Source organism: Vigna umbellata, chromosome 5 (assembly GCF_029865625.1).
Source record: "Vigna umbellata cultivar VRB3 chromosome 5, Vumbellata_1.0, whole genome shotgun sequence".
Classification (NCBI taxonomy): domain Eukaryota; kingdom Viridiplantae; phylum Streptophyta; class Magnoliopsida; order Fabales; family Fabaceae; genus Vigna; species Vigna umbellata.
Window position 1 is genome coordinate 33426906 of NC_142169.1, and position 14598 is coordinate 33441503.

Below are 14598 nucleotides of genomic sequence, written 5' to 3' on the forward strand. Positions count from 1 at the left end.
CAATTTCATACATATCATTGAAACTTAGTGAATAATATTTTAAGGTTTATAAATAATACAAGAACTACAACACACATTACCAAAACTATAGCAAAAACCATACCATATATTACCAAAACTATACCAATTTCATGCATTACCAAAATTAAAGCAAAAACTATACCATACATTACCAAAAATATAGAAACTTCATACATTACCAAAACTCTATCATTATGCCAAAACTAATGAAGAAATCATCTTAAGAATGCAAAAGGGCATAAATACCTGGAAGAGGAACGGCGAAAACGCTTGGTGCAAAAAAAACGAAATCGCAGCGGAGAGGGAATGACGCGTTTCAAACGATTTTGATCGGCTCAAACTGTTTTTTATCGTCACAAATGAGAAAGGACCGAACAATTTCAAGTTTAAACGGTGAAAAATAGCGTATCGGAGATGATGGGAGTCGGAGGGAGAAGAAAAAACGCGAAACAGAGCTTGCGGGAAGAAGACGATCACTGTTCAAAGTTTTAATTTTTAACTCTGAACGGGGGAATCTACCGCGGTTCACTACTTAACCGCGGTAGAATATAGGTATATGCCGCGGTTTCACGCCCAACCGCGGCATATACTGAGTAAATAAATAATCCTAAATGGCATTTTTGAAATTATTTTCAAACTATATGCCGCGGTTCAGCGGTCAACCGCGGCATATACCTCGAAATATTTCAAATTCATATTAAATTAATTTCAGAGAGGCGAATATGCCGCGGTTCTACGAGCAACCGCGGCATATACCCCTGTAACGTGCTGAACACAACTGTCTCCCCAACTGCCTTTTGGGGAATTTCAGAAGTTACAGGGGGTATATGTCGCGGTTCTCTGGACAACCGCGGCATATACCCCCTGTAACTTCTGAAATTCTCTGACTGGCAGAGAAGTTGAGACGTTACAGGGGTATATGCCGCGGTTCCCCAGAGAACCGCGGCATATACCCCCTGTAACTTCTGAAATTCTCTGACCCAGTCAGCACTTGCAATAAATTGGCTGGGTATATGCCGCGGTTGTGCAGAGAACCGCGACATATACTCTGTTATTTAATTTTTTATTCATACGTGGCGTCAAAGGCAATGGTTGACTGGGGTATATGCCGCGGTTCCCAGTAGAACCGCGGCATATATGTTCGTTTTATTTACAAAACTGCCACCGCGCACCATTATGCTGCGGTTTTCGTTGAACCGTGGCATAATGTGCGCTGTAAAAACCCGATTTTTTACTAGTGAGTAGACTAACATAGGAGTTTCTTCGTGATGAAACAACTCTATCTATTGCATTAACTATTTCCTGGCATAAGTTAGACTAAACCAAGTTATAATCTAATTGTAACATTCAACTGTAACATTATTCAACAGGAAATATTTGTGTTTTAATTATGAGGTTATAACCTTTAACCTAATCCTCTTAATCCAAAAGTTGTCATTAAAATTAGTTATTTGTCCTAGTAATTAGATCGATCATACATGTATTACATACATTTAAGAATATTTACTTAATATCTTTAATTTAAAATATTTTTTTAGAAAAATAATTTTTAAATATTATTTATATATAGAGAAATAAAGAGAGAGGAAACATGTAAATAAAATAAAAGAGAAGCTCCTCCACATATAATCAAGTAATAATGCTTGTGAAGTAAAAAAAAAAATTGTTTTAATTATGAAAAATAACTTAACATATTAATAAAAGTTTAATCTAACAACTAGTATTATCGATGATTTGTTTTAGTGATCATCTCAGATAAATATGACTTAAAATGGGTGAAGGTCTTCTTTTTTAGAAAAGTTATTCTGTTGTAGAACCGTGATGCAAATGAAAGGTCACCATGAATACTTGTGGTTAAAAAATCACATTCAAGGTATATTATTGTGAAAGAGATTCATATTTAAGATAAATCATTTTAAAGCTTTTATTTGAAAATGAGAAAACGATATCACAAATTGCACAGTACAAGCATTTTAATATGACAATTTTGTTTTCTTTTTATTTCCCCTTCCTTGTCAAATAAAATATAGACACTTTAATTCCACAAAAATTAACAAAAGAGGAGGATGGGAGTTGGCCATTCCAAGTATTATCAATTTATCATGTATAATGCATGCAAGTAGTACGTAATGATTAGGGTGTGGATTAGTTCTCTATTGTGTTTCTCAAATAAGATAGATACGATTTTAAACAATCCCATATTTCATCTCCTTGTTTGGAAGAAATTTTGGAGGAATCTACATAAATGAAGGTCAATAAAGAAATTTTACAATGTTGGATATAACCGCCAATGTTTTGTCAGACCAAGGTTTCCAAACCTATTCTTCTTTTGCTAATTATGGTTTGTTACTTCGGGGACACAGGATAAAGCAAATCCCTGAAGAGGGACCATGCATGTAGGACTGTGAGACATGTCATTTGACAAAGTGACCAAATATAGCAAAACATTTTCAACCATTCTATAAAAGATCATGTACTTCCATTCATATTTGAAAAAAAAATGATTTTGGCCAAGTTTGGTAAACAAATTGTGAATTGTGTTATCTTTGTTAATTAGGCCTTAACTGTCAATAATAAGTAAACCCCATCAACTAAATATGGCATAATCTTATCCAGATTGTTTAAAAGCCAAACTCTTAGGCCTTTTAACCCCAATCTCCGTAGTGTAACACCAAAACCAGAAGAAACTCATTCTTTTACGTACAATACAAACATTCCACAATGGCCGAAGATGATCCTCAAGATGTAGCTGATAGGGAACGAATTTTCAAGCATTTTGATTCCAATGGTGATGGGCAAATCTCTTCACAAGAGCTTGGTGAAGCCCTTAAAGCACTCGGATCTGTTACCCCAGATGAAGTTCAACGGATGATGGATGAAATTGACACAGATGGTGATGGCTTCATTTCTCATCAAGAGTTCACAGATTTTGCACGAGCCAACAGTGGTCTAATTAGGGATGTAGCCAAGATTTTCTAAGTTTTTCCCATTCAACAATATTTACATCACAATCATTGTCCATGTGTGTTCATCATTTTTATATACGATGTAACAATGGTAGGTTCATGATGTTAACCTCTTTGGGGGTTAGTTTATGGAGTCGTATGGCCTAATGCTTTTGTTGTATAGTCATGTCTTGGGATAAACTTAATGTGACTGTTTTTCGGATGTTCATTATTATAAGGGAAGGTCATTGACATTAAGTTAGAGGCAGTTGAGATGCTCTATTCTCAATAACAAACACCAGAAGTTATGTAAATCAAAATCTTAATCCTTAAGGTTGCAACCAGACGCAGACAAGAGATAAATAAATGTACAGAGCTATATATATATATATATATATATATATATAAACATCAAACTATATATGTAAAATAGAAAATAAAATAACCCTATTCTAAAATTAAATTTATTGTTTAAAAAGTATCTTTACTTTATACATTGAGTGTTCATCTTCGTCTATTCTTAATGTATTCCCTGTGTGTCCTTTTATTCTTTTACTTGTTGAGGGGCATTATGAATTAGGTGGGGGAGAAGTAGAACAGGGTCTTCTCAAAATGGAAACTCCACAACACGCCCTTCATTTCAATGAAGGCTTTTTACCATCCAACAGAAGAAAACCTTTCTCTTCACTATCATATTAATGTAACCAATTTTGCTAATAACTATGTTAGAGAACCTATGGCAGTTGAATATCTTCTAGTTTTACTAATAACTAAAATATGTTCGAGAACCTCAATAACCAAACACCTGCAACGAAATGATACAAAAACATATTTATGAGAAAGAAAGCTTTAAATGAAATTGAAAATCATAAATTTCCCCACATGAATTGAACATGATTCACAACATGAATGAAAATCTATTAGGTTACCCTTTGTGAAAAGGGAAAGGGAAAAGGAAGGTATCTACACACAATCTTCATCTAAGCTCCTATTTCTATTTACAATTTTAACTCGCTCACATCTAATCTTTAGCACTCTTAGTCACAATCATAACAAAAAGTAAAAGGTTATTGAAGAGTTGTCAACATATGTTTTATCGACCATAGAGATAGTCATCATCCTCAAACTCTGCAACTCCTAGCATAGCTAAAGCCAAGTGACTTTTCATCTCATTATTTGTTTGTTGTAACTGAGAATAACAATCAATCACGCATCCATTTCCAAGAAAACTGGATTTCTTTCTTCTGGATAAAAGAGGCTCTTCTTCACCCTTCAGTATTGCAATAATCTCACGTATGCCAGGTCTCCGAGATTCTTCATTAGTGACACAGGCAGCTGCTGCATCAATCATTCTACCCATTTGATTTGAGAATCTCAGACTGCACTTGAGTTGAGGATCAAGCAACTCTTCAATGGCACCTTTCCCTTTCTGTAGAAAAGGTTTGGCCTGGAAATGAATTTTGGATTGGACATGTGTTAACAAGACCATATCAATTCCATATTCCTGTTCTTAACTTAAATGCGGTGCCGTAATTACTCGCACAAATGTGGTCATAAATGTGAAACTTTCGTGGAACCTTTCCACTATAAAGGAAAACATAATTCACTGTGGACACTTCAATGTAAATGAATAAACTCCCTAATTCCATTCATCCACCAAGAAGAACATATTAATTAAAGTATATATCTAAACTATCAAGATGCATTACAAATCTAGCTGTAATGGTTTATAGCTTAAATCTACGTCAAGTAAGTTTCATTACAGAAGCAGATAAAATAAACAATGTTGAACTAAATTTTGTGTTGTATAGGAGTACACATTAGGTACATAATGTTCCTAGAAGCAATGAACTAAGGTGAAATTGGTGTTATTGATTTATTGCTTTGATATACAAAAAAGATGCAGTAGGTTAAGCTAAAGAAGATTTTTGCTACGAGCAATCATATATACACACAAGAGGAATAAATTCCACCATCATGATATCATAAAAAAAGAAGGCAATTTCGCAAGAATTAATGCAATAACTCACCCATAACACCAAGTTTTCTTCTCCTGAAGGTCTTCTTGCCTCAATTGGCTTCCGGCCAGTAATGAGTTCCAGTAAAACCACTCCAAAAGCATATACATCAGTCTTATCCGATACTTTCCCATGTTGGAAATACTCAGGAGCCAAATATCTGTAGGGAAAGCAGAGGCATAGAAGTTTTATTTTCAGCTAATCTTAACATGAAAAGAAATTATACACACGAATAATATTTTTGAAGAATCAAGATAAAAGACTGAAGTTTGTACCCAAATGTTCCTTTGACGGTTTTGCAAAGGAAAGGAACTGAAGGTGCAGAAGTCCATGTAGCTAATCCGAAATCACATAGCTACAATTTAACAAAAACAATCAGAATGACATGCATGAGCTCCATAGGAGACAGATTCTACATTACATAACAAAGGTCTACGATTGATTCACGAGAAAATGTCCCACCTTGGGAGTCTTCCTTGAAGAAAGCAGAATGTTTGAGGGCTTAATATCTCTATGCACAACACATCTTTCAGTCCCACTATGCAGATAAGCCACAGCTTCAGCAATCCCAATTGCAACTTTGTACCTCACAGACCAAGGAAGAGGTGAACTACCCTTCTTCCTTCCTGCAAAAAAGACATGTCAGAATCAGTGAAATTCAATTCAAAACCTCACAAAAGAAAAAGCAGGTAAATTCTGAGAGATTAATACCATGCAAGTGGCGCTCCAGACTGCCCCCTGAGACATACTTGTACACCAAAAACAGACCCTCCTCGGGATCAATACAAAAACCCACAAGGGGAACGACATTTGAACTGTGAAGAGAACTAGCAATCATCAATTCTCTGCAGAAGGCCTTGGCAGATTCCTTGTCTTCCTTGTCCAACCGTTTGATTGCCACAGCAGTCCTCAAAAGGCCAACTCTCCCCCTAAAAACACAGCTTAATGCCCCTCTCCCCAACACCCTCCCTACATACACCATAACATAGAAACAAATCATGATCTCACACAAACCAATCAACTTTCATAAAAGAACAATAAAAAACATTCAAAGCATATATATAAAAAAAGGTTAATAATGTCTTTAATACATGAAAAAATTCCCCAATTTCAACTTTAGTCTTGACTTTTAAGATGAATAGTTTCTTCGCTATATTTTTTTATACTACTCAAACTTTAGTTCTAAAACATTAACACTTTCTCCACCACAATTTAGGTATTTTGAAAAACATACAGAAATTAAAACCAAAATTTAGTACTTTTTACCAGGACTAAAGTGTTTATTAACCAAAATAAGAGGAAGAAAAAAATAACTTACCCTTGGAGAAATTCCTAGTAGCAGAGAGAATTTCACCATAGCAGAACCTGATCAAGGAGTGAGCCACAGGGGATATGCTCTTCTCCAAGGACTCCATTCTCCTCCATTTGATTTCCTTGGCGCGAGATTCACTCACCCCATTGTCCAAATTAACCATCAAAACGGTCGCAGCACTGGAAGAACTCATGTTGAGGGACTCCAACTCAACCTGAGAACAGAAACTGAACCTGAAAGAGGAGTGAACCGATTGAGGGTCAGCATTGGACAATTCTGCTCCACACCCACCAGACTCCGCGAGCAACCAAGCCTTGTTGTGTTCCAAATTCGTCTTCTTGCCATCGCCCAGTCCCCTCTCGGAGCCCCTCCGGCGCCGGGAAGGGTTGGCCACACAGGCAAGACCGAATTCCCAGATCATTTTTCTGAGCAAGGTTCTGAATTTGAGCTTGTTGTAGTCACAGTAGTGATCTACAACTAAGGGGGAAGAGGTTTGTGCATTGGAAAGGTCCCTGGAATCAGTGCAGGGTCCTTGGGATAAACCCATTATGAAATAGATCCCAACAACAAGCACAGAAACCCAGAAAAGCAAAATGGGGTAGAGAGAAAGAAAAAGAGAGAAAGAAAAAAGAGGAAGCAATGAAAAATAAAAAATTGAAGCGAAAAAGGTTAAGGGTGCTTTGCTTGTGGGGTGAGGGAGAATTTTTAAAAGATGGAGAAATGGAAAGGAGGCATGGTGGCTGTGAGTATAAATAATTGGATTTAAAGTAATGCTGCTGCCTGCTACTGCAGAGTCCGAGAAGGTCAAAAAATATTGAAACACCCCTCAGTCACACCAATCTTCTTTTCTTCTTCTTCCTTTTAGTAGTTTCTGCAAGAATTAATTAAATAAAAATTATTTTAAGAGTAATTTAAATAATCACTCTATATTCTCATTGCAACTAATAAAATTATTTCTTAGAAAGATTATTTAATAATAAATAAAGACTAACTCTTTTAGTTTCATTCCTTTTTAAGGTTTAATTCAATGCATCTTATAATGAAAAGATGCATAGAGAGGTAAATTAACATATGTGAGCTTATTATTTGTGGTAATTTGATTCTATAATTAAAATATGGATAATCATACTTTTAAGAATATTTTTTGACAATATTTTAACTTTATATACGTGTCATTCTGTGATTGGTTTATGTTAGTATTTATGAATATTATTATTGATTATGAAGTAATTTTGGATCAATCACATAATGACACGTGGATAATGTTAAAATATTGTAAAAAAATGTTATCAAAGTATCATTATCCTTAAAAGATATAGGGTGAGATCTTATAAATAATAATAGTTAGCATTATAATTAAATGTAAAGTAAAGTATTTAATAGATAATAATAAAATAATAATAATATTATTAAATAATCATTAAGGTATTGTATTGGGTAGGTTAGGAAAGGGAATCGTGTGTTTTGAAGGACTGAAGAAGACGGGGAACCCACAGAAGGACAGCATCCTTTAGTTGTTAGGGACACGACTCTAATGAAGTTAGAATAATCCTTTCACATGAAGTTCCTGTTCTTTAACTTATCTAAGAATAATAATAATACTTACTCATTTATTATTATTTTTTCTCATATGCAATTTTTAAAACTAGACTGAATATGCAGCGTTTGGTTTAATTTATTTAACAAATTATTTTCTTAAAATAAATAATTTTCTCGCAAATGTGTAAATAACTCTAATTTATGTTCAAATATTTTTCTTTCAATGCATTGTAAAAAATCTTTATAACTATTAGAATCTATTCATTACCATATTTCATGTTTTGGATTTATTAGAAATTAACTTTTATATACGTAATGTAACCATGTAACTGTTATAGCATTGAATAATATCAAGAAAAAATCAATTACTCGTCTTTCAATTATTTTTAATAAACAGGTTGAATAATACCATATTAGTTGTATTTTAAAATATTTTTAGCGATGAATTGTATAAATACGTATTCATATATTTAGTAAATTCCCTTTTTAGTTGATATTTTTTTGTTAATATTACTTCACAATAAATATTTTATTAACCTTTCTATAATTATTACATGATTTAATTATTTAATTTTTTCTATGTTGTTTTTTATTTATCCTTTCAAATAAATTGAAAATAAGTTTATTCAAAAGGATATTAAGAATATATTGGAAACATAACAAAAATACAGTAGCATTTATTGAAATAAGAGCGTTAAGAACATTGACCAACAGTTACCGAAAAATATTATTAATTTGTTTTACCATAATTATAATAAAAAAATTATTATTAAAATCAATATTCTCGTACCTCCACACCAGCTTAAAAAAAAATCAGCTGTTTCTAGATAAAACAAAAAGGACGCTATTTTTAAAAGTTTCAGCTGTTTTTGGACAAAAAGAAAATTAATAGTTTCAATTATATGTTTAGAATAACAGTTGAAATTTGTAAACGAAAATATAATATATGTTTAGAATAACTGTTTACTATATTTTTTTAACATTTTTTCTTTCCAATCTTATATGTACATTTTCATTTTATAGAACTGTTTTTTATTATATCCAAATAAAATAATTATCTTAAACTTTCCTTTTTAATAAATTTGTAGTTATAAAAACTAATTATATTAGAATTAATCATGAATATATAATTTAATTTTTGACAGTTGTACTGAGCTTATTTTGGAATAATACAATGCACGTGGAGTTGGAGTATTATGCGAGAAGAAAGACGATTGCTATTAATTAATCAATAATTAAGATTTTGCCTTTTTGCCTTTTCCAATGAATAAAGGTTATGCTTTACTCTTCTATGTTTCTTTTAATATTTTAATTTACTTAAAATATTTGCCGTTTTAAATGATTATTTCAAGTATTACCACATCCAACCACAGTAGTCTACTTTAACAAAGAAGCCATTTTTTACTGTGTTCAGAATTAAAAGAAAAATGTGTTAATTAATGTTTTTGTAAAAGATAGAAGATCATTACTTTTAAAAGAAAGTAGATAATAAATGAATGAGTGTTGTAATGTTGGTATAATTTTAAAATTATTGTTTGTTGAGGGGGTAAGGGACAAAAAATGGCAGAATGTGGGAGAAAATAGTAAAATAATAATGCTAATATTATGAGAAAGATCGGAGAATGGTTTTGTGAAGGAATTGGAAACATGGAAGCCTTTATGTTCATTCGCTTCAAGTTTGGTGACCATTCGCCGCAACATGACACCGCAGCTTAGCTACTTTCTTCTTCTTAATTCACTAAAACATTTTTTCATTTATTTTTTCAGCAGTGCTGATTTCACCATGAAACACTACAGATTGAAAACGAGACCATAATTATATACTTGAAAAATTTACAGCATGAAGGTTTTAAAATAAATAATTTTATATTAAAATTTTTATATTTTCGTTTTTTTCTTATTTATATTAATTTAAATAATATATCATATTGTCGACCGATAACATTAAATTGGACGGTTCAGATGGTCAGCACACCAGGATAACAATCATAGTTATCAACCCAAAATCAAATGATAGTAACTTAAAGATCGAGCCTTATTGGGACAATTAGATTTAATATTGATTAACTTATAACGTTGTTAGAACAATCAAATATTTGATGTTTTCTATAAATAACTTTCTAATTTGATCGAATGGATAAATAAAACAAATTGAAAAATATAAATAAACATTTGAGTTTTTAAAACACATAACAAAATAAACGGTTTCATAACCGAAACAAATAACATTTTCTTATTTTAATTCTTTTCGTTTTTCTTTCTTGTCTCATTTATAACATTTGTGTTTTTTTTTGGTTGTCAAAAACACTGTATGTTTATTGCGTTTGGGTATGTAATATTCTCGGTTGGAGAAGGACTTTTAAGAGTTCTAGATCATGAATTCCAAGTATTTAATATGAATACCTCTAAATTTTGCAAAGAAAATTCATTATTTGAGTTTCATTTTCAGGCGAACGTAATAAAACTCCAATATTGTAAAAATACAAGTTTCAAAAACAATATCAATTAACAAGAAAAGTGGTTACAGTTACTTATTTTATAAACCTAAAAGACTATCATGTGGTGTTTGGTGAACCTCTAACACAATCAATTGATTTAAACTTTTCCTTTTCAAATATAAAATAGCAATTTGAATCTGAGCTGAGTTGAAGTATGACATTGTCGGTCGCTGAAGAGTTTTTAAAGACTTTAGAGTTATCAAAACAATGCAAACATATCATATCATATATATTTTTATATTTTTATATTTTTATAAGAGAGAGGATTAGGACCCACACCTACCAACACCATCAATAATAACATAATTATAACGATAATAATATTCAAAATTAATCCACAATCGCTATCTGCAATACCAACTTTCTCTAATATTATATACTCACCAAATTTCATGGGACATTGTTGAATGGTTTCTCACAATTGTTTATATATAAAGGACACGTGCAGCTCTGTGTTCTATCCATAGTTTCAAAATATATACTGTGAGTAAATTTTATTAATGTCAAAATATTAAATCGCGCCTATTTTTTGTTGAAAAAATATCTATATTAATTGACCAATCATGTCTTAAAATTCTACGTGAATAATTAAGAGATTAATTGGATAATTAACAGAATATTAATTAGTATATGAAAATTTGTAATACAAAGTTGTTTACCGGACATAAATATGAGGTTGGAAATTATTAGGTAGGGCTTTTTTTAGGTTACCTTTGTATCTATATTTTTCTTTGAATTCGTGAGAAACGTCAAAAGTGTTCTAACATATACGAGAATGTAACAAAAAAAAATTACAATAAATTAGCTCAAGAAAAAAATAATCTTAATAACAAAAAATGTTTTATTTGTTATTTATAAGGATTTATGGATAAACTCATTAAAAAAATCCCTACATTGTACAATTCACAAACAAACAACTTAAAATATCATTCCTAGAACACCATTTCAGGGCTTTTTTATTTTTTTTGCGGACGTATAAATAGTTTTTGTTAACAGTAATATAAGTCTTAGTTTACTCTTGTTGACATACACATAATATTTACCAAAAAAAATAATGGAGGCGTTTTGCATAACTTAATTAATTAATTAAATTACTTTAACAATTTTTTTCATTTTGAAATTAAAAAAAGAGAGTCAAATAAAATTTATATCCAATTATCTAACGTCCTTATCAACCGTCGAAAAGAACAAAATTTTCTTTTGTATTTTCATGACATGTTATACTATTTCATCAATAAATCACAATAACTTCTGCACACTTTTATCAAGTGATGTTGTTAACCTTGAACATTCTATTCCTAAACTACATCATAATCAAATCAATATTATAAAATTTAAATAGTAATAAAAAGTAAAAAATAAAAGAAAATATTAAATAAAATATAGGTCACACTTGCATATTTTATCTAGAAAATAAAGCTAATTTTATATAAAAGAAAAATCTAGGATATTGTTACATCTATAATATAATGTAACAAAACTTAAAATAAAATACTTATCTTAACATTAAAATATTATATATGTGTATATATTGAAAAGAAATTTAAAAATTTGGGGGAGCCCAAGTCTCCACGTAACAAATTGCATCTCTGTTTCTGAACTTTTATCATAATTTATTTCCACTTTTAAGAAAATGTAATTTGCAATTGACCTCATTTTGACAATCAATAATTATTAATTATACTTGATTTTATTGGATTTTAGTGTAGATTTATAAACAAATGATAACATTTTAACGGTTGACTTGAGAAAAGAAAAAGATATAAGTTATTAAAAAAAAGTTTAGAATCTTTATAAATATAATAAATATGAATAATTATGAAGTAAATATTTTTTCATAAATATTAATTGTATTAATAAAATCAACATAGATATAAGCCTATTTTTTCACTAAATTAATACTTACTTCAAGTATATAATAATAATAATACGTAGTTAATAATAATATAATGATTTCTTTTAATAAATAATAAACATAATATTAAACTGGTAAAATTAATTATGATATATTAATATTGTTCTAATAAATGTAAGGTTGGAGTAATCGAAAATAAAGAGGTTTAAACCATGTTATTTATACATCTATTGAACCGGATTGGAAGAATCCCATTTCGAAATTCATCAAAGTTTGAATAAATTGGACACATATGTTTAACAAATGATATACATTACCCTTATCTAGTAGCACTAGCGACCGAGTCTTTTTTCCTTCTCTTTGTCTTCTTACAATGAAAATAAGTTACATAGCTATCTTTCTTATTGTCGGGTTTATTTTGTGAATGACACTTATATATGTTACGAACCAAACAATTTAGGTTTGGTAATGTTTCATTTTCCTTACCCTTCTGAGGTTAAGAAAATCTTGTAAATATAATGTCATTGTGTACTATCGTATACAAACATACAAAATTTTCATCCATCTATCAATCATAGATGTTTCAACAAACTAATTAGTACAAATAATTATTACTACAACTACCACCTCCCCCTAAAAATAACTTACGAAAATACAAAATCACACCAACATAAATAGGGTATTTGACTATCGTGTAATGAAAATTAAGGTAATTAAATTTTATAACTTTAGAAGTAACCTTTATCTTGTAAATTATTAATGCATGTTCATAACCTCCCCATAGTACAAACCTTATCGTTTAAGGAACTTAAAGTTTATCGGTGCAGTTTCTTTGCATGGACTGGTACGGCATATCGATAATTTTGCTTTTCTTTTATGGCATGTTTGGTTTGTTAAAGAAAAAAAAAGATATTTTCTCTTATTTAATTGTTTAAAAATTTGTATATAACATAATTATCCTTAATAAAGGAGAAAAGTGTGTTTAATTGGTTCTAAACCAACCGAGTACTTTTAAATCAACTGTTTCAAACGAAAGGGCTACTTTTCCAAGGTGGTGGTTGTTCTGTTCCTTCTTAATGACATTTATTTAAATTTGTTTTTTTTTATTTTAGGTACAGTAACAATATTTCCAACTTAGTACTATCAAATTAAATTCCTTTATAAATGTTTTTAAAAGTGCATCCAAAACAATCAAGTAAATTTATTAGGTGTAACATCTCCACATTCATTAGCTGGTCATATAGTAAAAAAAATGTCATGTTGAACTAGCCTTTTGCTGTTATGCAATAATGTTGCCGAAAGAAGATTTTCAATAATGAACATAAACCCATATATCCAATCCAATACAGTGTTTATGAGCCGAAATTAGCTGGAATTCCATTAGCATTATCATGTCAAACCATGTCAACAACAAAAAAATCATCATAAATGATGCAAAAATGTTAAGACATTGATAGTTAGAATATTTACTTTCAACCTCATGTTCACGGAGCAAGGTGAGATAGAGAAAATTTATGAGATCAGACTGTGATTTTCACTAATTTTAGTATCTACTTTTGATTCACTGAATAGAATCTAAATGAAGCCTATTCTTGTATGTGATTCAGTAATATGAATTTGAAATGCTGTCTAAAATTGAAGTGCAAACTAAACAAGTGGTGTACCTTAACTAAAACTTAGTTGGTATTTCTTATAAAAGTCTCTGTCAGGGAGTTGCAGTTATATGGTGAAGTATCAAATCAATCTCTAATGTCTCCTCTGCATTTTCTTTCCGTAATTGCAGACTCGAGCTGTATACAGTTACACATAGTTATCTTTGAGGTCATATTTTAGCTGTGTTAGGCTTTAGCTTTAGCCAACCTAACATAACATTTGTACAGAAAAGATAAGTAGGACCAAATCAGCAGTATGATTTTCCATATTGGACCATTCATCAAAACCTCCTCTCTTCAAAATGTTGTCAAGTCTCTATATATTTCAACCTCAAGCATAGGGGCGCTGCTGTTAAAGGCCTTGTTTAACATGTTAAATGGTGTTTAACATGCTTCAGAATTCTTAATTAACAGGTTTCTTCCATGAGATGATCAATTACAAGGTTGATTTAACATGTAAGAAGTTGCGTCTAATCTTTAAAATCATTCTTAACATCTTTTTTCCCACCTCCTTCTCGCAGCTTAACAAAGTAACCTGTCAGTAGTAAAAAATATCTAGTAAATTGTTGGATTATGTCACATTTTACTTACTAACATTTATCAGTGAAAGTAAACTTTTAATATATTAAATTAGGATAAAATAGTGTTTATTTATTTGAATTTAATTGATATGCTAATAATTAAACTTTATTAGAGGAAGTGTTAAGTAAACTGAAAGGAGAAAACACATCACATTTTTTTTTTTAATGGAGGGAGGT

General features: G+C 30.7%; 2 protein-coding genes across 2 annotated transcripts; one reads left to right on the plus strand and one right to left on the minus strand.

Annotated features, from left to right (window-relative positions):
- The first annotated feature begins 2703 nt into the window (after positions 1–2703).
- On the plus strand, positions 2704–3000 carry LOC124825019 (Calcium-binding EF-hand family protein). Its single transcript, XM_047297555.2, has one exon. It carries the CDS (start codon positions 2743–2745, stop codon positions 2998–3000), a length of 258 nt encoding a protein of 85 aa, XP_047153511.1. The 5' UTR covers positions 2704–2742.
- Positions 3001–3820: 820 nt separating this feature from the next.
- Positions 3821–7106, minus strand: LOC124825018 (Protein kinase superfamily protein). The gene is made up of 6 exons (XM_047297554.2): positions 6303–7106; positions 5696–5953; positions 5447–5610; positions 5260–5339; positions 4997–5144; positions 3821–4413 (listed from the first exon to the last, which is right to left on the minus strand). The coding sequence occupies exons 1-6, from the start codon at positions 6841–6843 to the stop codon at positions 4060–4062; spliced, it is 1545 nt and encodes a 514-aa protein (XP_047153510.1). The 5' UTR covers positions 6844–7106; the 3' UTR covers positions 3821–4059.
- Between the last annotated feature and the right edge of the window lie 7492 nt (positions 7107–14598).